This window comes from Gymnoscopelus braueri (assembly GCF_963280865.1).
Source record: "Gymnoscopelus braueri genome assembly, chromosome: 10".
NCBI classification, from domain to species: Eukaryota; Metazoa; Chordata; class Actinopteri; order Myctophiformes; family Myctophidae; genus Gymnoscopelus; species Gymnoscopelus braueri.
This window is the reverse complement of record NC_137611.1, coordinates 44,826,724-44,850,971: the sequence shown is the minus strand read 5'-3', so window position 1 is coordinate 44,850,971 and position 24,248 is coordinate 44,826,724. Positions and strand designations below refer to the sequence as shown.

The window sequence follows — 24,248 nt, the reverse complement described above, 5'->3', positions numbered from 1 at the left end:
GTCACTGTAGTTGATAATTAAAAGGGCAGAGTGACAAAAGTTTTAAACTACTGTTACCAAATATTCAAAACTTTCTTCAATCTGACCAGGATTCAATGGGTTTCCCACATGTAATATGAGAACACTATCCATTCTGCTACCACTACTACAGATACACTGTGCATTTAGCAAGACTGACTACACTACAGCAATGAATGTTCTAATCAATGTGGAAAGCAAAACATTGGACATATCAGTTTTAAATGTCATGTTGTATTTGATGGGGAGGGTTAGGGGTGTCAAGAATTTCACAATACGATACATGATGTTGGGCATGATATCGATATGATATATTATTAATGTTCTTTTCTCACGTATCATCAACATTGGCCATCATCTTATAAATAACGTTATAAAGCAAGTTAGAAACAATTACAAAGTGCTTTGTACACACAAATAAATACATTTGTGCAAGCTTAATGGAGAAGTGAAGTTCTCACTAACTATAAACCCATTGTTTCAGAGGACAGATAGACACTAATATAACAAATATAATATAATATAAGACTGCATAACTATAAATTCCACAAACCTCATATTTTTGTCATCGGGACTTTACCAACCAAGTGCAGCCTAGTTATTTCCAACAGCTAAAAAAAATCTATAATACCAGATACAGTATAATACAATCTTAGATTAGATATAGGCCTATTTGAGAGTGCAGATGCATGTCACATTAACGAGCGTCAACGAGCATCAGCTGACACACAACACCTCCCCTCTGCAGTGCTTTAAACTGAAAGTGACTGACTGGAGTCTGTTTCATTTCTCTCCAAAATACCTTGAATATGATGGAAGACATGATTAATAATTACTATGACTTTGATAAGCTTTACATTTCATATCATACAGTAAAAACTCCTAACTTTCACCGGCAAAAAAAAAGAAAGTTTTTTTTTTTTATTAAAAAAACAATTAAAAAAATATTACGATACAGTATGACATCATGACAATACCTATCATCACATTTTAATACCACGATAGGCTATATCGTGACACAATATATCGTGACACTTCTAGGCGGGGAGGGTTACTCTTTTTTTTGTAATCACTTGGGGAGGGTCATTGATTTATTTTTTTTGTCAAAGGGAGGGTCATGGCATTTTAGATCAGGGCACATACATTTCCTCCATGCCCCCCCTTATGTAAATTTCGACTGGTCCCTAAGTATATTTTCTCAAGTACTGTACTTATGTACAATTAAGGTATTTTTACTTAACTCACTACATCTCAGAGGCAGATATTATAATTTTACTCCACTGCAATTATTTGAAAACTTTAGTTACTAGTTACTTTGTAAACTTTGATTATTATTACAAAACACACATTACCCCTATATACATTTTGGCCATTTGAAAATAGCTGATCGACAAGCTCACAATACAAGCTACAAGCTCACGAAGAGACACATTTTTAGCTTGTAGATCTGCCATTTTCAAAATATTTTTATACATTTGAAAACTTGTGAAATGGAACATTTGAATAATGAGTACTTTCTACTTATGGCACTTTAAGTGCATTTTGATACCAATACCTTTACTTTACTAAATGTGAGTACTTTTTCCATCACTGATAACTGTCAACATTCTGCAGCAGGTTACAACGTTGCCTAACATTGTACAACAGGTTTACAATGTAACACTGTACAACAGGTTACAATGTAACACTGTACAACAGGTTTACAATGTAACACTGTACAACAGGTTACAATGTAACACTGTACAACAGGTTACAATGTAACATTGTACAACATGTTACAATGTAACACTGTACAACAGGTTACAATGTAACATTGTACAACAGGTTACAATGAAACACTGTACAACATGGATGTTACAATGTATCAGAAGTTCAATGAGTGACTACAATGAAACCTCAAAGTGACTTAACAACTGACTTGTGATAAGCCAAGGTGCATTCCAGGGACTCTCTGGGTATAAGGGGGGTCTAAAGTGTCCCTTACAAGTCTGTAACTCTGACAGTATACAATTGGAAACAAATGGACCCCTATTTCTATACTGTCAGAGCTAAAGGAGAGAGCTTGAAATGTTTAAGTTTGAGAACCACTGCCATAAACAACTTGGGCTAGCCACTGTGGCTAGCAGCTAGCCTGCCTTACTTTAGACTGACTTTAGTTTACCAGACTGTACAGACATGTCTTATTATTACATGATTCAGTTTATTATATCATTATGTCCGTCACATGGCGACATATTGTGTATTTCAGCTCAGGTTGGCTGCACAACGTGAAGTTACTCCCCTGCAGCCTTTTAGCAATGCTAGCAGGTGTTACGCCGAGTTTTGTGTCCCCGTCTAAATCTGTGTCACTTCGAAGTTAACCATGATTTTTCTTTTTTAACCCCCGGGTTTTGATTTCAAACTAAGGAAATAAAACTAGTTAATTTCCTAATTGGTTGGATTATGAAACAAGCAAAGCAACGTCATGAAACAACTGCTCATAGTAGATGTTTTGACAGCCTGCGTTTCCCTGTCAAAACGTCCCCTCATAGACATAAGTTGAGGGAGACCAGTAGTGGAAAGTAACTAAGTACATGTAGTCAAGTACTGTACTTAAGTACTCCATTTTGAAGCATTTTTACTTACCTGGAGTATTTCAAATTTTCAGTACTTTTACTTCTACTCCACTACATCTCAAGAGGCAAATGTTGTACTTTTTACTCCACTACAATGACTTGAAAGTTACTAGTACTTTTACTTTTGGTACTTCAAGTATATTTTGATGCCAATGCTTTTGTACTTTTACTCAACATTTTGAACACAGGCTTTTTACTTGTAACAAGAGTATTTTTATATTGTGGCATGGCTACTTTTACTTAAGTAAAGTATCGGAGTACTTCTTCCACCACTGAGGGAGACACCGATTGTGACGGGGACACAATACAGGGCACTACACCACCCGGCTACAGAGAGGTGAAAGCCGCTTACCTTTCTTCCTGACTGGCATGATGATGAAGATGAGGAGGAGGAGGAGGAGGGTGTGTGTGTGTGTGTGTGTGGGTGTGGAACTCCCCACCACACACAGTCTGTTAAAGATCACTTAATATGTCTCCACACGCACGCATACACACGCACATAGATAGATAGACACACACACACGCAACACTTTCACTTTTCCCCCGCTGTCCCAAGTGTGTGTGCATGTGTGTGTGTGTGTTGCCCTAGGCTGGGTTTAGGAAACCCCCTCCACCACGGTTCAACTCCCCCCCAGAACACACACACCGACAAACTGTGGCGGATCACACGAGATCCAGACCCGAGGAGGATCACACAAGATCCAAACTGTGGAGAATCACACAAGATCCAGACTGTGTGGAGGATCACGCAAGATCCAAACTCGAAAGATCCCCCGAATGAATCCAGATCCAGGAGGGAGAAATCCTGAAGAAAAACCCGAGCAGCACCGTTGCGTCCGTCCACCGTCCTGACAGCTGACCGGGGGGAAGGATCAGGATCGACGCCGCGATCAGCCGCTGTGTGTCCCGGGCAGGGCTGCTGCTAAAACCCCCTGGTCCTACCGGTCCTCCCGGTCCCGCTTCGCTAGATCGCTTTGATGCTGCTTTCAAAGAAGAGTGAACTCTCTCTCTCCCTCTCTCTCTCTCTCTCTCTCTCTCTCTCTGGTGTGCGTGTGTTGTGTGTTGGCCGTGCACGCACGTTCAATCTCACGCACGCACAGGTGATGTGTGTTGTTGAAACTCCACGGTGACGGATCCCCGGGACTCGATCTTTCCCCGACGTCGCTTTGATTCGCAGCTTTTTGCAAATAAAAATAAATAAACTCCTTCAAAGGTGCAGATCTGATGTGTTACGGTCCCGTGTCGTGCCGTTCCACCACTTTCTTTGCACACACATACATACACACACACACACTGTCCCCCCCGGTGCACAATAACGGCTGTGTGTGTGTATTCGTGTCAAACTTCTCCCGTGTCCCCTCCTCCTTTTCTTTCTCTGCCTCCTCTTCCTTCTCCTGGGTCAGAAAATTCCAAACTTTCCTCCAAAATGGCGTCTCGGAGAGTCTCGAAATAAAGCCATGTGATTTCCGACCGTAACACCCCCGGCTGCCCAATCAACTGGCTCACCTAAAACACATCAAGGAGGAGGAAGAGGAGGGGACATGATGAAGAACTTGGGGGTTTCTTCGAGTAGTGAGTCGATTGTTGTGGAAGAAACAAGACTAAGAGTCTAAATCTCTGCGCTCTGACTGTGAGTGGAGCTAAAAGTGAAAGAAGCATGAAAATGTGATTGTCACATCACAGTGCCACATTAGTGTGTGTGTGTGTGTGTGTGTGTGTGTGTGTGTGTGTGTGTGTGTGTTAGTGTTAGTGGTGGGGAAAAAAACATTGGTTTCAGTGAACGAACAATTTCATTAACGTTCATGGCAATGATCCGTTCAAATGATTCGTTCAAATGATTCGTTCATTAGCGCTATTGTCTAGTGAAAAACAACTAAACAACCACACGCTGTCTGTCTGTCGCAGTAACAGCCCGCCCTCCCGTCCCGTGTAGGCCTACGGGGGGCATGAACGAAAGTGTTAACGTAACAGTTTCAGGAAGTGAACGAGTTTGTTCACGTTCCCGGCAATGAACTAGTTCTTTTAAACGAATTGATGAACAACCCATCACTAGTCTGTGCACGTGCGTGTGCGTGTGCGTATGTGTGTGACCCCTACTTTTTTCAAGCTACCCCAAATCTCTTCATGTGAGCTTGTAGATCTGTTATTTTCGACACATGTTTGCTTATATATTCACAAAACGTTCGAATATGAAGACATGCCCTGAATAGTGATGCTAGGGTTCATGTGGTTAATCGTCTACTCTCACAGGTGTGCTGTGTTTATAGCTCGGAAAAGTATACTGCTGACGACATCATTGGTGGGAATGCCAACCTAAACCTAAGCCTTTCTCTTCCTGGAACATTAGCACGCTAAAATAATAGCCATGCTCATGTATGGAAGGACCGAAGTTCTATTTCTATTTTAGTAATTATTTTCATTTTCAATTCAAGTGCTTTGAGATTTGTCTCATATGAGAATCACTAAAAGCAATTTATTATTATATTTTTTACTCTTTCATCACAGCCCCATATTAGAAAATTAGATTTCCTTGCACAGTGTGATGTGAAGAGAAGCTACTTGATACATACAAGCCTTTTGTTTTTTAAGTTATACATCTTAAAAAAGGCTATTCTAAAATGAAAACAACTGTAAAATATGCTGTACAATATTTTGATCCACAATTGTGATTTGTTGGCCCATATGGTAATACATGAGATACTGAGATGTAATCATATCATTCTAACATACCACAGCTTAGCAAATGATCATTAAGAAATTGACCCAGGCAGGCAATAAAAAAACCTGCAACAGCTGCAAACCCCTTTGCCCTTCAGTGACCACCAAGGTGCCTTTGAGCAAGGCACTATTAGTCTCGCCTGACCAGACAATCAAAGATCTCTGCCCAGCAGCCCAACCCACCGATACGTCTGGGGATGGGCTTGGAGGGGGCGGAAAAAAACAGAGCTAACAAACCTATGCCTACTGCTTTGGAAACCAATCCTGATTGTGTCCCGATAATAGCAAAGGCTGCACTGAAGTCTTTGCATTGGTCCTGCAATGCTGTTAGTTTTTAAATCTCCAAATTGTTTCCACAGAGTTTTAGCCCATTCATTGAATTTAGATGTCACCAGATGAATCAGCAGGCAGGGATCTCTGATCGCGTGACTATGCGAGGCTATAATTTAATTGGATGCAGAGCAGGGATTTGCTGAAAGAGAGCACATAGGCCTAATAAATATTTAACAATAAGTCGCAGTGGGTTCATTGATAATACTTTACCCCAATCCTCATAGACCATATAATCTGAATCAGAATCGCTGTACATGCAAATAAGCCTACAATCCATTTGGAATGTGGTTTGTTAGAGTACAAAGTATAACTGTACTGACGCATAATGGTACAGAGACAATAGGACCTTACATACTGTATATACATCACATTACGCACTGACACACCATGCACCGACAACAGAGCCTCACATACTGTATAGGGCAAAGGAGATAGTGTAAAGACAGTGTGCATGTCTATAAATAAACATGCACAACTCAGTCACACAGTCAAATCCTGAGTGTTAATTTAACTCTGAGAGTGTATCAATGGAACCAAATGGACCCTTACGGGTCCATTTGGTTCCATTGATACTCTCTCAGAGTTACGAATGGATAAATTAACACTGAGGATTTTACTGTGCACTTTGTTGACAGAATATATTCCTTCTCTCCAAACTATAAATTATACACATAAAAGACACGCAAATCTCCCGGCCTGTCTGTCCTGACCTCCATGCTTCCGACATACAGTATTATTCCAATACAAACGGTTCGTGCCATATGACCCAGATTATGGAGAGCAGCTCCGGTGAAAGGAGCGCTGCTTTATTTTTAGTTGATCATGGTTTATGAATGACCTTGCTTGAGACTTGGGCTGGCAGTTGAACAGGATGGAAAAAGAAGAGGTCTCCCACACTGTACCTGCACACTCTCTCTCTCTCTCTCTCTCTCTCTCTCTCTCTCTCTGTGACTGTGAAATAATAATTTCTTTCTGGTCCAAAGTTATTGTTTTGGTTTACCTCTTTAAGCTGACAGGCGTCAATATCCATGTGCTTCCGTTTTCGTTGGGAAAGATACCTTTTCCCCCTCAAGATATGCTTGAAGGCAGACGCAATGTTGCACTGCATGATTACTCATTTGCAGATGTGAGTCAGGGAAATAAGGAACCTTATGCAACAGAGATGTCGAGAGTGCGGCATCTACTGGTTGAATGTTGTCATATGGCACGTTTAATTTATAGTTGGTTGGTTGTATGATGATGGTGTTGCTCACCGAAACTTGCTACTGTAGCTATATATATAGCCTTTTTTAACCACAGGAACCCTAGACTCCCTTATCTTGATCTACAAGATCAGAACATGTTGTGTTGAGATGCATTATGAACTTTTATATCGGCTACTTTCAGTGGAGATTTGGTGTGTAGAGGGAAAAGGGACTGGACCAAGGATAGATACCTGCGGTACCCCGGTCAAGTGGTTTAATCCAATATGCTATCGATGTTAAATGCTATATGCTTACTGGTGGTATAGGCCACTGTTTCCCAAACAGTGGGTCGGGACCCATTTTTATGGGTCACAACAAGTAAATATCCCTTTTTTAGTTTCCTCCATTTTAAAACGTATTCTTTTATTCGTTTAAATTATTTTCAAAAAATAATCTTTTTTTTCACACAAATGAAAGTCACTTTTCACAAAAATGTAATTAATTAAAAAAAATATATATATATCAAAGAAATTCCATCAATGTAAAAACCTATGTAAAAAAAAGTAGTGAAAATAGCAGATCTACTATTTTGGGTCACGGAGAGTCACACATTTCTCTTTTGGGTCTTGAAATAAAAGGTCTCTGAACCAACTGGTACAGGCTGCACACAAACCAAACTATAACAATGTAGTGTGATAGCTGTATGAGTTCAACACATGTGAACAACAGGACTTATCCTCTGTCCATCTGTGTGCTGTCATTATAATGTCTAAACTAGATCCATTCCACTGGTCAGCAGCTATTATATACCCAGTCATATGTTTACTACAGATGTTGTGTTGTGATTTGTATCATCTCTAGCAGGACAACTTAGTCATAATTAATGTTGGCATAAATCAGGGCTTATTAATTGTCAGCCAGGGTCTTTAGAGCACTTATGTGTGCATGCACACGCACGCACGCACGCACGCACACACACACACACACGCACGCACGCACGCACGCACGCACATGCACGCACGCAGCTGTCAAACCGGGTCATCCTGTCATCAGAGGCTTCATCTGCAAACGTGATTTATTGAAAACTGAGAAAATCACAGCAATAACAGCTATCGTAAGACTGGATACATGGGTTCATACAGTGGTCTGATACATTGTAAAACAATAGTATATCTCACAGCAACATTTAACCACTTTCAACCTGGCGTCCCTATTTTGGATTAGTGCTGTGGTTCTCAAACCTTTTCATGTCAAGGACCCCCAAATTGACACACAGCCTGCAGACCCCCATTTGAAAAGATATGCCAGAGATCCCCAGAAGAGAAGATTTTTTTTTACAGCCATAGCAGTGATTCTGAACCATTTTAAAATCAATGACCCCCGGTTTGATATGCATTAGGCCATGGACCCCCCAGCTTCCTTGATTGACCAACCCAACTCATCGACTTTGTGGACTTTTAACTTTCTGTGACGTGTTTGTGTCACTGAACCAATTAAGTGGCAGCGCACACATTAGGACGGAATTCTTTACAGAGCCAGACTTTACAAATCTAACTTGATCTACGGTGAGAAATGTTCTGCTGGGCGGCGCATCTGAATACACCCCTAGATATATCCGGTAATGCTACTGTTGCGGTGGAGCACAAAATATACGCCTTTGAAGCAGTCTGTGACGGTGAGATAGCTCTGATTGATGTGCATGTTTTCAACACAGTGACTATATGCTGGAAGAAGTTGACCCCAGTCACAACTACTGGAACAGGAGAACCTCCACTTGAGTTGCACGGCTACACAGCTGTGCTGGTAGGAGACATCATCTACATCTGGGGAGGGCAGATTCCTTACTGCAACGAGCTTTATGCGTTTGATGTCGACACCCACATATGGTTCAGGACCAAAGTTTCTGGGACTGTTCCAGAGGAAAGGAAATGCCATTCAGCCTGTGTCTTGGGGAAGGCCATGTACATACATGGAGGACGGACCACTGTTATTAGTGGAGACACTAATAACATCTCCAAGTTGGACACCACCACAATGGTCTGGTCTTTAATCAACACCAGAGGCACTCCACCCCCTGTTTCATCCCATCACTCTGCCACCATCATCGGGACAAAGATGTTTGTATTTGGGGGCTTGGGGGAGCAGGGGCCCCACAGCATCAGAGTGTTTGACACTGAGACCAACTGCTGGCTGAGCACGCCTTCTGCACAGCTCCTTCCAGAAGAATGTTGGAAACATTCAGCCTTTGCCTACAATGGAGAGCTGTACATAATAGTTGGTTCCATCTTTGGAAATAACTTCTTTGATGTGTGGAAATTCAATCCAGACACCTGCTCATGGAAGAAGGTCGAGTCCAAGGGGAAAGACCCGTCTCAAATGCGTTGGATGGGCTGTTGCATGGTGGGAGATCGTGTCATCCTCTTTGCATCATGGAACAACCATGATGACCAGCACATCATAGAATTAAATCCCAGTCTGAAGACGTTATGCAAGCTAGCAGTTATTCAGTATGGTCTGGAGCAGTCAGAACTCCCACACAACGTCAGGTGGGAACTGGCAGTCATGACTACCAACAGCAACAGGGAGAAAAACTATCCGCTTGTACCTGCTTTTGCTTGGTGATCAATGAGACCCAGCTAGAGTCTGATGTTCCAATATATAACTGTAGCTGTTGTTTAAAAGTAAATAATTATACAGGCATAGTTTAAGGCTTTACAATTCTTGATTTAAGCAACAGAATAATGAACTAACATACATTTTCAGAGCACATACTCACTAAATACTGGGAAATAATGGGCCGTCGGAATAATGATATGGCACCAAAAAAGGTTTAGAACTACTGTTATAGTTGAACACTCATTCACTGCCAAGGACGACTTTTACGACTTTTTTTTCCAAAGGCCCACACTGCCACGGACGACTTTGACGGCTTATTTTTTGTGTTTCCACTAGCTGGCGCTGTTCCGCAACCTATGAGCCAACATTTCAGGCTCAGACACAGAGAGATCTAGGAGATCACGTGATCACAAGATTTACTGCTCCATCCACTTCCTGGTTAGCGTATTTGGGGAAACGGCTGTATCTTGCTTTACTTTTTCCCCCCAGCATTTTTGATGAGACATGCTATTTTCAACAGCCTATAACAAGTGAAAGGCAGGGTTTTTTTTTTTTTTTTTGCGGAAGCACAGTGAAAGCCCCCGTGATTACCAACCATCAGGGGATCGATCATACTGGAAATAAATATTCTGTGACTACTTGAAAAGGTAAGAAAAGTCGCTGGCAGTGGCAGTGGCTGCACGCAGCCAGAAATAAGTCTGGCAGTGAAAGACTTAAATGTTTTTACTTTACCAAAATCTGTCATTCCTTTTTTTTTTATGAATGAACCATAGCCATAACCACAGAATTGCTATTCTATTCTGTTCTGTTATAGCAATATCACATTCAACAGTGACATTGCTGCTAAGATAGATATGCATAATATGCTTTACCTGCACAGTTAGATATGTATATCACCTGCACACTTCTGGAACTGCTACGTATAGATAATGTACCTGTCTAAGACAAGATATTATTTTTGTTTCTCACTGTATATCTTTTATAATTAAATAATTATTTCTTCTCTTACTAAATATATTATTATGTCTAGGATGTTGCACAATCTTTAGTGGTCCCAACAACATTTCACTGCTTGTACTTCTATAACGTTGCTGTTGGGCAGAAACCTCTTATCTCCATATTTTAACTTTTTGTGTTTTTTCGTAGATGAATGCCCTACTTCATCATACTACAGCGTCACGCAAAAGTATCAAAAATAGCAGATGCACAAGCTCATACCGCCACGTTTCGAGCTTGTAGATCTGCTGTTTTTTGTATATTTGAATTTGCATCCTGAAAAGTTACAGTTTTGGACCCGACAGAGACGTTATATAAGTTGGTGACAAATAAAAGCTTCTTGATTCTTCATTCTTGAATGTAGCAGGGCTACTGCAGTGGATGCTTAGCTGTAGCCGGGGTGAATACATGAAGGCGGATGATGAGAATGGCCTGATTGTGAGTCTTCAGTTTGATTTGAGCTGGCACTGGAATTACTGCATGTGATGTCATCAAGTGTAACACGTCACAGTCAGAGTGGCGACGCACTTTGATCTGCAATGTCTAGTTGAACTTTTAAAAAGCTCTAGGTTTAGATATATGTCACATAGCAGAACACCAGCTTTATAGACAGACAGACAGACAGACAGACAGACAGACAGACAGACACACAGACGTGTGTGTGTGTGTGTGTGTGTGTGTGTGTGTGTGTGTGTGTGTGTGTGTGTGTGTGTGTGTGTGTGTGTGTGTGTGTGTGTGTGTGTGTGTGTGTGTGTGTGTGTGTGTGTGTGCGCGTGTGCGTGTGCGTGTGTGCGAGTGTGTCTGTGTCTGTGTCTGTGTCTGTGTCTGTGTCTGTGTGTGTGTGTGTGTGTGTGTGTGTGTGTTCCTGGCTGACCCAAGCGTGCTGACATCATAAGTAGTAGAGTTGGGTCTCTGAATGGACAGATGGCACCACCACTGTGCCCCGCCCATCCGCATGACAGACTGATATTATGACAGGACAGCTGAGAGGGAGCCAGCTGTAGGAGAGACAGACGGTAGGAAAGCTGAGAGAGAGCCAGCTGTAGGAGAGACAGACGGTAGGAAAGCTGAGAGAGAGCCAGCTGTAGGAGAGACAGACGGTAGGAAAGCTGAGAGAGAGCCAGCTGTAGGAGGGACAGACGGTAGGAAAGCCGAGAGACAGACAGTGTAGGAGAGACAGACGGTAGGAAAGCCAAGAGGGAGACAGTGTAGGAGAGACAGACGGTAGGAAAGCCGAGAGAAAGACAGTGTAGGAGAGACAGATGGTAGGAAAGCTGAGAGGGAGACAGTGTAGGAGAGACAGACGGTAGGAAAGCCGAGAGACAGACAGTGTAGGAGAGACAGACGGTAGGAAAGCTGAGAGGGAGACAGTGTAGGAGAGACAGACGGTAGGAAAGCTGAGAGGGAGACGGTGTAGGAGAGACAGACGGTAGGAAAGCTGAGAGAGAGACGGTGTAGGAGAGACAGACGGTAGGAAAGCCGAGAGACAGACAGTGTAGGAGAGACAGACGGTAGGAAAGCCAAGAGGGAGACAGTGTAGGAGAGACAGACGGTAGGAAAGCCAAGAGGGAGACAGTGTAGGAGAGACAGACGGTAGGAAAGCTGAGAGGGAGACAGTGTAGGAGAGACAGACGGTAGGAAAGCCAAGAGGGAGACAGTGTAGGAGAGACAGACGGTAGGAAAGCTGAGAGGGAGACAGTGTAGGAGAGACAGACGGTAGGAAAGCCGAGAGACAGACAGTGTAGGAGAGACAGACGGTAGGAAAGCCAAGAGGGAGACAGTGTAGGAGAGACAGACGGTAGGAAAGCCAAGAGGGAGACAGTGTAGGAGAGACAGACGGTAGGAAAGCTGAGAGGGAGACAGTGTAGGAGAGACAGACGGTAGGAAAGCCGAGAGACAGACAGTGTAGGAGAGACAGACGGTAGGAAAGCCGAGAGGGAGACAGTTTAGGAGAGACAGACCAGATCAGGGCCCACTTGAACATCTTGAACAGCGTTCGCAGCCCACCCATCTGACCACTTAACGGCTGCCGTGTTAAGTGGTCAAATTTTAAAATGACACAGATGCATTCCCGGTCTTAATGGATTAAGTTGGTGCCCTGCTTTGGTCGGTGTGTGAATGTGTGTGCGAGTGGGTAAATGTAACACACATTCGTAAAGTGCTTTGGATAAAGGCACTACAGAAATGCAAGCAGGCCATTTCAAAGACTCTGGTCTGGTGGTATCTGAGGGAGAGAGGGATAGTTCGGTTCAGTGCGATAGCGTGGTGGCGCGAAGCTCCGTGATGTCTGCCTGTAATAATGTTATAAGAAGAGTTGTCAAAGCAGAGTTTTCGGACGATGGTTGACATCGTTGTTGGTCAACGGTTTCTGCTGTGCGTGACGTCGGACCAGAGCTTGATCAGTGAGAGAGAAAGAGAGAGAGAGAAAGAGAGAGAGCAATTATTTTATAAGAAAGAGGTCGCGGATCAACAATGGGTTTTCTCAGTGGAGTGCTAGACCCAAAGTCCAGTATACACATCAAAAGCAGAAAAAAAAAGGTAGCACATCCAAAATGTCAAATAAATGGAGGACAAAGTATTTCTTTAATTCCTACTTTTGATGAGCAATTATTTTGTGTTTGTTTATGCCAGAATTGTAATTTTGCGTTGGCATTGGCAACACATGTCAAATGTCATGCCAGTAAAGCCTGTTGAATTCAATTTAATTCAATACCCCTGCCAGTTCAATTCAGTTCAATTTAATTAAATTAATTTCAATTTAATTGAGAGAGAGAGAAAGTGAGAGTGAGAGATAAGAGAGCCCATTTCAACCACGCAGTAACCCGGCCCTATAATGCTGTGTACCGAAACCTGAGCACGTTCAATGAGATACAAAGTGTTTGCTGCTTGTATAACAATATTCCTTTTCCTGCCACCACTCAACATGATGAAGTTCCATCGACCACATCATCATCATCATCGCACAACCTCCGGCAGTGCTGAAATGTCTCTCTCTCTCTCTCTCTCTCTCTCTCTATCTCTCTCTCTGTCAAGAAATAAAGAAAATCAATGATGATGTTCCTCCATTCTTCTGAGGCCTGGTTTATAGCATGTCGTACGGCTGTGTCCCTTAGCCGGAAATAACCGGTCTACAAGCTCTCGGCACGGCGCGAATGCGACGCGCCGAGAGCTTGTAGATCGGTTATTTCCGGCTAAGGGACACAGCTGTACGAGTACAAATCAGGCGTTAGCCTGCAGACACGATGGTACAACAGAGTACTCCAGCAGAGTTGAAATGTCCCATAAATGTGTCCTCTGTCCCTCCTCGGCATAACGGAATTGAGCAAGGACGTCTCCCGTGTGTGTGTGTGTGTGTGTGTGTGTGTGTGTGTGTGTGTGTGTGTGTGTGTGTGTGTGTGTGTGTGTGTGTGTGTGTGTGTGTGTGTGTGTGTGTGTGTGTGTGTGTGTGTGTGTGTGTGTGTGTGTGTGTGTTATTATAGGGGGGCATGCACAACAAGTCCTTTTGTCAGCTGTGTGCATGACATGGCCACACGCAGAATCACACTATTGTTTGTGTTATGACTGACTGTATGCTGTCCATTCAGATTGGATCTCAATGGTACTTGGATTCCTTCTCTCCCACTCTCTCTCTGTCCGTCTGTCTGTGTGTCTCTGTGTCTCTGTGTGTGTGTGTGTGTCTCTCTCTCTCTCTCTCTCTCTTTTCAGCTTTCCTACTGTCTGTATCTCCGACTGTCTCCCTCTCGGCACCTTTCTGTTTGTCTCTCCTACAGCTGTCCCCTTTGTCAGCTTCCATACCGTTTCTCACTGTCTCCCTCTCAGCTTCCCTACCGTTTGTCTCTCCTACACTGTCTCCCTCTCAGCTTCCCTACCGTTTGTCTCTCCTACACCGTCTCCCTCTCAGCCTTCCTGCCAGGCCTGCATTAGCCACCACGGGAGATGAAAGATTCCATGATGACAATAATGTCATCATGGTGACTGATCTGGCCCACAGCTGATTGTGATGAATTAGGCCAGGTATCTAGGCTACTGGAGCTCATCCACTGGCACTAATTGACAGGTACTGTAAGGTCTTAATGCAGTGGTTCTCAACCTATGGGCCGGGGCCCACTGGTGGGCCGCGAGAGTATTGCAAGTGGGTCCCCAAATAATTAGCAAAACACTAAGTGCAATAGAAGGGATTTGGTGTAGACGAGTGCAGTCATAACTCATTTCCGTTTGACTCAGCATAAAAAAATATATAAATATGCACTCTTATAATATTTGCGCTCTACTCAGTTTCAGTTTCAAACTGGTTTTCAGAGTGGGGCTGTTTATTTATAAAGCACCATTCGAAAGAATTTTACAAAGTGCTGTACAATGGACAACAATATATACAATCAAGTAAAAACAAGTTCAAACAAGGCACGTAAGACCAATAGTGCAACAAGAAGTAAAGCAAAAACATTGACCTGCACAAGTGGGTCAGGTAAAAACTTCATAAGACAAAATGCTTACGAAACAAATGTGTTTTTAACGAGTTCTTGAAACCGTCAACTGACTCAGCATTTTCTATGGCCAAGGGTATAGAGCGTTCCACAGTGTAGGAGCAACCACTGCAAAGGCCCGATCACCCTTTAGACTGTATACCCACCCACATCATGGACTGTTCACTCTGCTGCCCTCTGGCAAAAGGTATTGCAGCATCCGCTGTAGAACAGACAGATTTAGCCAGAAGAGTTTCTTTCCCCAAGCCATCAGACTTGTGAACTCCAGTGGTGGAAAAAGTACTATTTTACTTAACCCATTTAGGGCGGGAACCCCTACTAGTAACTAAACCTTTCAGGAAGAGAACCCCTTTTGGGGTTCTTGTTGCTATATGTACAGTATATAGCAACATACATTTTTTGTAATTTTTGAATACATATTTGAAGTTTTTCAGAAAACAAAAAGTGGTTAATGTATGTTTTATTATAATCTAATTTAATAATTTATATTATTGTAACTAGTAACTAAAGTTTCCAAATAATTGTAGTGGAGTAGAAGTAAAAGTATTGGGAATTGGAAATACTCCAGTAAAGTAAAAAATCACACCCTGTGTGAAGTGGGCGGTGTCTTGCTAGCTAATCACAATACTGAATGGAGTCGATCAATCATGTACAAAGGATAAATACATTTATTGAAACACTCTTTATGATGGACAAGACCATAACTTGAAAAAAACCAATATTTGGTTTTTTTCAAGTTATGGTTGCTTATATAGGGCTATGCACATGTGTCATGTGACACTGGCCAATCACAGTCCTGAATAGGCTGTGATTGGCCAATCACATCGCAGGATAATTCTACTAATTTCCTGGGCCCAGATCACAGCGCAGGAAAATGTACATTTTTCCAAATCTCACTTATAGGGGCGGTTTCACCGCCCAAAAATACCTCAACATTTTACTTATAAGTACAGTACTTAGTTAATTTACACCACTGGTGAACTCTAAATAAGTGCAATATCCCCTATAAGTGCAGTATCCTCTATCCTTTATCCTATATGCTGCTGAGGACTCCTTGCTATGCAGGGCCGCACCAAGGGTAGTGCGAACGGTGCGGCCGCACAGGGCCCCGCGCTTGGGGGAGCCCCGCAAAAAAAAGAAAAAAAAAACCTTTTTTTTTTCTTTTTTTTTTAGTGAACAGATTCACGTTTAGTAAGAGTTATACCGAGAAATAACCGCAAATAACCACCAAAAACTCGGAAATATCCGCCCAAAACCGCCAAAAAATCGCGCGCGCGCGGGGATGGGGGCGCGCACGTGAGCTGCGCTCGCGCACGCGAGCTGCGCTCGCGCACGCGACTTCGCACAGGGCCCCGTATTTCTCCCAGACGGCTCTGTTGCTATGCGATATGTTTTGGTCTAGTTGGGTGGATTTAGTCTCATTATGAACTAACTGTGATTTTAATAGTGATGTTTTTAGTATTTTAGTAGCTCTGGTCCATAGCGTTAGAAGGAGTTCTCCGCTTTGGACCAGAGCTAGTATTTTAGTATTATTTAAACTATACTTTAAACTATGAGTAGTTTTAGATATCTGTGGAACGGAATTTCATTCAATTATGCATTTGATGTATTGCTGAATGACAATAAAGCTATCATAATGTAGCTACTGTTGCTCCGTTGCTCTCTACTCAGTATAGTGTATGTAGAGTCATGCAACTCATATATAATTCTAATGTATTCAGTGGTTCTTTGCTCTCTAAATCTTTGTTGCACTAGCCAGGTGGCCTGGCTGGGAGTGAAACTGTGGCCTGAACTGACCTTCCAATGTCCACTGTCTCCCTCTCAGCTTTCCTACTGTCTGTTTCAACGGAGAGATAAAAAAAAAATGTTCTGACCAAAGCAGCTGGACTACACTGATTATCATTTTCATCGAAGCTAATCCAGTTCATGCGAGTCAGAGATAATCTGAAACAAAAGGAGAAATTAGCGTCTGACCACAGCAGGGATTACAATCCTATAGCCAGACACAACATGCTGATAGAAGCAGCATTAACATCTGGAACAGCAGTTATGACACATTATAGGCCGCATTATGCTGCTGCATGGGATGAGACTATGAGATCTCTCTATACAACATGGAAGTTATACAGATAAAATGCACAATAATGAGGTGGATGCGAGCAGTGTGTGCATGTTTGCATGCATGCACGCATGCATTTATCCTGTCGGGCAGAAACCTTGTATCTCCATATTTCAACTTTGTTTTGTAAATTAATCTCCTACTACGTCACACAAAGAGTGTCGCACAAGAGTAGTGAAAATAGACGATCTACATGAGCTTGTAGATCGGCTATTTTCACAGTTTTAAAATGTTTTTCTGTTAATAATAACAAAAAAGGAATGACTTTGAACATACAAGGTTTCCACCGACAGCAACAATGTGTGTCTGCGTGCGTGCGCTTGCATGCTTGTGTGTGTGCGTGCGTGTGTGTTTGCATGCATGTGTGTGTGTACTCCGAACATACCCAGAGGCATCTGTGCGTACAAGTGTTTGCCAGTGTGTACGCTGAACATATGTGCAGAGTGTGCAGTCTGTGCACAATTGTGTTTGTGCAAAAATGCGCGTGTGTGTGTGTGTGTGTGTGTGTGTGTGTGTGTGTGTGTGTGTGTGTGTGTGTGTGTGTGTGTGTGTGTGTGTGTGTGTGTGTGTGTGTGTGTGTGTGTGTGTGTGTGTTCAGCTGGTGTGTCTCTGTACAGTAGCAGTCATTAGCAGTAATCTGTGGCCAGACTGTCCACATGTCCCAGAGCCTTCTGCACGGACAGACAGACAGACAGACAGACAGACAGACACACACACCAGCTGGCCTGACTGTCCCCCCCCCCCCCCCCCCCTTTTCTGTAAACATAACTTTTGCTGCTACCGGAGCTTTTACCAATATGTATTGCATTGCATTGTAATTAAATGTATTGTATGTGTGTTGCATCTCTTACTGATGATGAATTGAGCACAATGGACCACAATGGAAACAAGCCCCCTGGGGCTTTCTGAGTTGTCCTTTTAGCCAGTGTTGCAATGCTGAATTGGAACGTGGTTGCACTCTATATGCATCTATAGGCTCATTCCTATGTTAATGTACCTGGTGTGAGTCGGGAGCCTTTGTAAACTTTGTTGGAGGTGTGAATTGAAAGTTTATTTAAAGTGAATTTAAAGTTTTAAATCTATGCGTGTGCCCGCGCGTGCTCCTGGTCAAATAGGTTCCTGCACGGCGTGCAAGGCCGTCCCATGAGCAATGCAACCCTGCTTTTAGCGTAACATTGAACTGTACTAGGCCTACATGTATAGGGTTAACAAACTTCTTTATAAAGTATTCAATAGAATAAAAACAACTCTCTGTCCCTCCGTCTCTCTCTCTCCGTCTGACACAAGAGGGATTTTGGGTGGAGTGCTCCTTTAAATAACTGTGACTGTGGTCTGTCCTTCACTCTCTTCCTCCGTCTCTCTCTGTCTCACACAGGGATTTTGGGTGAAACGGTCCTTGAACCACTTGAACCCCAGCAGCATGTCTATTCTGGGGGGAGGAACATTCGCCAAAAATAGCAGATCTACAAGCTCTCAACGCGGCGCGTTGAGAGCTTGTAGATCGGCAATTATTTTGCCTAAGAGACTCGGTGTAGACTCAGTTCCGTTTTCACTCAGAATAGAGGGTTTAAGTGGTTAAATAACATGCTATTGTTAGAACTTGTGGTGTTCTGTGCTTTGAACTGAGTTGGACAGAAAAGGCAGTTAGGAGCTCCGCTGGCCCGCCCAGCACAGCAGCACACAAATGACTTCAGGGACTCCTGGAACAAAAAAAAATCTTGTGTAGCTGGCGTAGCAGTCCGGGCACCTATAGACTGCCAATGCATGCAATCCCGATACCGACGACCTTTGCTGCGCGTCACTCCCCATCTCTCTCTCCCCATTTCTTGTCAGTCTACGCCTGTATACTAACAAATAAAGTCAGAAAAAGCCCCAAAAATGTATATATCTTTAATAAAAAAAAGAAAATAAGTGGTGGGTAGTCTATTTAGTCGCATTTTAAAAGGTGGTGTAGGTGATATTTTCGAAAAGCTTATTGTTAAAAAATTTAAAGCATTCTGATAGTAATCATTGCTGTAATAGAGTGTTTGTTCAGAAACAGGCGTCTCTTCAGCTCTTTAAACAGAACATATATTTTCAGGTGTGTCAACAGTTTCATCCAGTCAGGAGAGAGAGCCCCACAAAGGTCATTAATATCAGCTTGTGTTCCGGCTCCAAATGTGTTCCAATTTATTTGTTTCATCACTTCCAGTTTCTGGTATCCTGTGTGAGTTCTCTAGCTGGTTGGATTAAATTAGTATCCCGACCTGAAAATGTATTTACACTTTATAGCAATTATTTCTATTTTGTAGAGCTATTTAACACTTATATATATATTTTTTAAAAGGTAAACCTTTTGCTCCATAAAACATGAGTCATGAGTTGTTGACAGTAAAAACTCAAAGTTTGTTCTTGAGATTGGTTTTTTGATGGCTCGCTAATTGTAAACAAACTGACATTCAAGCTGTGGGATTTGAGCACATGTTCCGAACCACCAACGTTTTTATGGTTGTTTCTGGCTCAAAGGAAGGGTTTGATTTTTGAACGCACGCAGTAAAACAAAAACCTCAGTGTCAATGTATCTCCCATTTATAACTCAGAGAGTGGACCAAATGGAACCAAATGGACCATTTGGTTCCATCTGTCCCACTCTCTGAGTTACGTTAACACTGAGGATTTTGAGTGCGTGGAGGGGAAGATCTTATGATCTCCAGATGTGACTTTGTGTAATTATCAGTTGTGGAAGAAGTACTCTTTTTACTTCAGTAAAAGTATCAATACCACAATGTAGAAATACTCTGTTACCAGTAAAGGTTTGGTATTCAAAATTTACTTGAGTAAAAGTACAAAAGTATTGGCGTCAAAATATACTTAAAGTACCAAAAGTAAAAGTATAGCCTACTCATTATGCAGAATGTTCCATTTGACAAGTTTTCAAATGAATAAAATGTATACAAAGCCAAAGTATGTATACAGCTAAAGTGGTTAATGTACTGTATGTTTTGTCATAATAATCAAAATCTACAAAGTAACTACAGTTTTCAAATAAGTGTAGTGGAGTAAAAGTTGAATATTTGCCTTTACCTCAAAATCATACTTACGTACAGGACTTAAGTACATGTACTTAGTTACTTTCCGCCGCTGATGATAATTATAGTGTTCTGTAATGTGCCAGAGAGACAGACACGTGGACAGACAGACAGAGAGAGTCACATTAGCTTTATATAGGACAAGAAGACACAACAAACCAGGACAGGAAAAACCCATGGTTGTAGGGCAGTGGTTCTCAACATGAGGTCCGGGGACCCCCAGGGGTCCTCGAGGGGGGTTCCAGGGGGTCCCCAGATAAATGATCCATTATTTAATGTACAGTATGAGTAAATAGGACAAGAGAATATGTGAATGTTTATTTTGATCAGAGTTTGACTGTTAACTCTATATCTGGGCAACTTTGATGATGTAAGGGCCACTATATATCCACACTCACTCCAGAAGGCCACATTGCATACTGTCAGGCAGACAACTCTTATCTCTGTATTTTAACTTTTTTCGCCATTCTATGAAGCCAATATAACCAGTGCGACGCGTTTTGAGCTTGTAGATCTGATATTTTTGCTATTTTTGAATTGGAATCCAGATTTATTTTTGCTATTTTTAATTGGAATCCTGAAAAGTTCATTTTTTAAATTTCAAATGCATTTAGTTATACGTATGTTAACTTTATGAACTTAAATACAAATACATTGGACATAAAAAAGACGATAGAATTAAGCTACAAATATAGACTGAAGTAATTAAAGCGGGTCATGCTTGCATGTTTGGAATTGTAACAGCTGAAATCAATAATGTATCAGTATTCCCATATTAACCTGCAGGCCGCATGAAGTGAAGGTGGGGGCCGCATGTGGCCCCCGGGCCGCCAGTATGCTATATCCAGAGCAGAGGATCTCAAAGTGGGGTCCGGGGATGCCCGGGGTCCTCGAGGGCCCAGCTAAATGAGTTGATATAGCTTCAAAGTCAGAAAGTTTAACCACATTAAACTCTATATTCATTGGCTATTAGAATCTACTACGCGTCTCGATGCAATGCAATGAACATCTGATATTTTCACAAATTTAACAACAATTTAACAACACAAAATGTTGGCACTAAATATTTTCGGTTGGGGGTGCACAGCCAACAGCAGAATAATGTGGGGGTCCTTGACATGAACAAGTTTGAGAACAATATACTAAAGGAATCCTTGACAAAATGATATACAATGTCATGTCATGTCATGTCATGTCATGTCATGTCATGTCATGTCATGTCATGTCATGTCATCATATCATGTCATAAAAACAAAAATAAACCTCTTGAAATGAAAAGGATTAGAGCTCTGAATCTATAGGCTTCATGTGTGCTACTATGATGACATGTGAACTTGTATATTGGCTATTTTGGCTTTAAAAAAAAAAAAAATCATTTAATATATGAAAAGGTTAGAAAAACATGCCCAGAATAGGGACGGCAGGCTCAAAGTGCTTAACCTGCCAGGTCATTTTTCATTGTGTGGTTCCACTATCAGTGATCTCACCTCTGCAGACGTCTGGGCTGAATTCCACTTCATTAGTTTCCCCCCAAAAGGCAATTTCTGTTCCTGAAAGGTCTGTAAGGACACAGTTACTCCAGACTCAAGCTGTCACACAATGTTTTGGGCCATGTGGCCTTCATCAGTGTGTACAAATAAAGTCATTGCATTGATGCATTCCTTACTTAATGAGGACAGGTGGACTGCCAGGTGAATTACCAGTTACCAATCATTGTGATAGCATAAACACATAGAATCACGTCACATAGAATGGAACCACATGGAATTTCAGTGTCAGTGAATTGTTTGGAGTTTGTATATATTAGGCTACATGTATATAACACCAAAAGAACCACTATGAGCTAAATAACCATGTTAGTGCTATTTAGCACAATTTGTATCTACCGGTATGATTTTTTAAAACCCTTTTCCACCCCTAATTTAGATCCAGATTCTAAATTTAACCGCATAAACGACTGATGAACAAAGGACTTCTTTAGTCTGACCTCATTGAACTTTGGAACTTTCCTATTTGAAGGTAGCAACTTATATTCACTGCTCAAAACATGGCCAGTGTTTGAAGTGATATTCCTGGCCAATATCAATATGCTGTTATTATATGTAGATACAGTCTCTCAAGTGGTTGCATGAGAGAATCTCACCACCTGGCTTCCTTTCCTCAAACACAGGCCAAATATGTTCATATCAGGGGTGGGCAGCATTTTTTTCCCAGGGGGCCATAATGACTTTGATAAAGTGAGTGAAGGGCCGCACATAGGACTATTGAATTGAAACTTGAAACACTATAGCGCTAATATGTTAAAACTGCATGAATTTGATAGACAGGACAGATATTTATTTTTTACAGCTGTAGCCAATTGTCTCTCACATTATCAAACATATTACATATTTTGCGCGGCGTCTTATTCCTGATGACTAATCCTATTTTGAATTTGTATCTTTTAAATAGCAAAAATAACAGGGGGCACGGTGGCGCATTCGGTAGCGCTGTCGCCTCACAGCTAGAAGGTCCTGGGTTCTATTCCCGCCGGGGACGCTGTGGGCGCTGGGGGCGTGTCTTCTCCTCCGCGTCATCAGCGCCCATACCCTAGGTGGGGTTGGTGAAAGGGCCTACTCTGTGTGGAGTTTGCATGTTCTCCCCGTGTCTCCTAGGGTAGTTAATACCCTCACAAAAACATGTAGTAATCCTGGTCGCTATACCGCCTCCCCCATGACAGCCGGGGCGCCTGATGGAGGGGAAGGGAACTGGTTGGAATAACGTGTTCCTTCCACGCGCTACGTCCTACCAGGGAAACTCCCCCCTGTCAGGTGACAAGAAGGTCAGTTGGCTCTCATGCATTGAAGGAAGCATGAGCTCGGCCCTGGCCTCCCTAGGCTGAAGGGGGCTGGTGTAGGGCAGGTGTAGCGCCCAGGATCACTTAGGAAATTGGCACCGGGTGAAAAAAAATGGGTTACAAAAATCGCGGGATAAAAATTTAGAGTAAAAAATAAATAGCAAAAATAGCCGATCTACAAGCTCACAACGCGTCGCTGTAGATCGGATCGAAATGGTCAAAGGGCCGCGTCCGGCCCCCGCGCCGTACGTTGCCCATGTGTCATATAGACACTCGAAGAAAGCCAGATGCACCACAGTGGATTTCAACCCACAACCTCTGCAGTGATGGGCAGGCACCACCCGAGCGAGCGCCGCACCTGTATTTGCTCGGTTCGATTCAGACTGTGAAGGTTGCTGTTCAGTAAAGTTTGACTCTATTAGACATTCAAACTATGCAACTTGTGTTGCATTTCTGAGTCTGTGATCTCTGATCTGTCCAGCGTCATTACCACACACACACTCACCCACCCTCTCACACACAATCATATTAAGTTAGTTGGACATCTTTGCATGTGGAATCTGCCGCTCCCTGTGGCTTAGCCAAGTTAGTGACCTGCGTCACTATTTCCAGTTTGGGGCAGAATCAGAGAGAACAGAGAGAACAGAGAGAACAGAAAAATCTGAGAGAACAGAGAGAACAGAGCTCCTTGTCTTCCGGAGAGCTCCATCCAACCATTCTGGCAGGACCTCACCTCCCCGATTAGATTTTGACATCTTTATCATTGTTAATATAAACATATCGTTACTGTCGGGTGGTAACCTGTTACTTAAAAAAATGAACCTTTGTTCTAATGGACCCAATGTAGTTAATATTTCTTTCATTAACAAGACACACTTTACCACTTTCACTTTAAGGAGAATTTCGCAGAAAGTCTCGCTTTAGAAAGACTTCCGGTGGGGCGCTGGAAGTCTTTCTAAAGCGAGACTTCCGGTGGAGCACATTGAAGACAATCACGTTGCCTATGAACATCAGATCTCAGCAAAAAATAAATTAAAAAAAAGCTATTAAAATACACGATTTAGAGCAAGTCCCATAGGTGCAGGTTTTTTAGCTGCGGCGGATGGAGTTATGAAATCTTTCCACTGTACCACTCGTCCAAAGCATACCATAACATCATAAAAAAGGTAAGAAAAACCCAAATTCTCCTTTAAGGTTTCTTCAAAACTAGCTGAAAACAGCAGATCAACAAGCTAAAACCCCACGAGACCAATGGCTTCCA

At 42.4% G+C, this 24,248-nt stretch overlaps 1 protein-coding gene across 1 annotated transcript in view; it reads right to left on the bottom strand.

Annotated features, from left to right (window-relative positions):
- The window catches only part of LOC308093607 (uncharacterized protein), a gene marked incomplete at its 3' end in the record, with an annotated part of 103,699 nt that extends 99,376 nt beyond the window's left edge, over positions 1–4,323 (bottom strand). The window contains exon 1 of the mRNA XM_080439939.1: positions 2,986–4,323. Coding sequence (XP_080296065.1) covers positions 2,986–3,004 — 19 coding nt within the window. The 5' untranslated portion in view covers positions 3,005–4,323. The remainder of the gene's footprint in view (positions 1–2,985) is intronic.
- Positions 4,324–24,248: the final 19,925 nt, after the last annotated feature.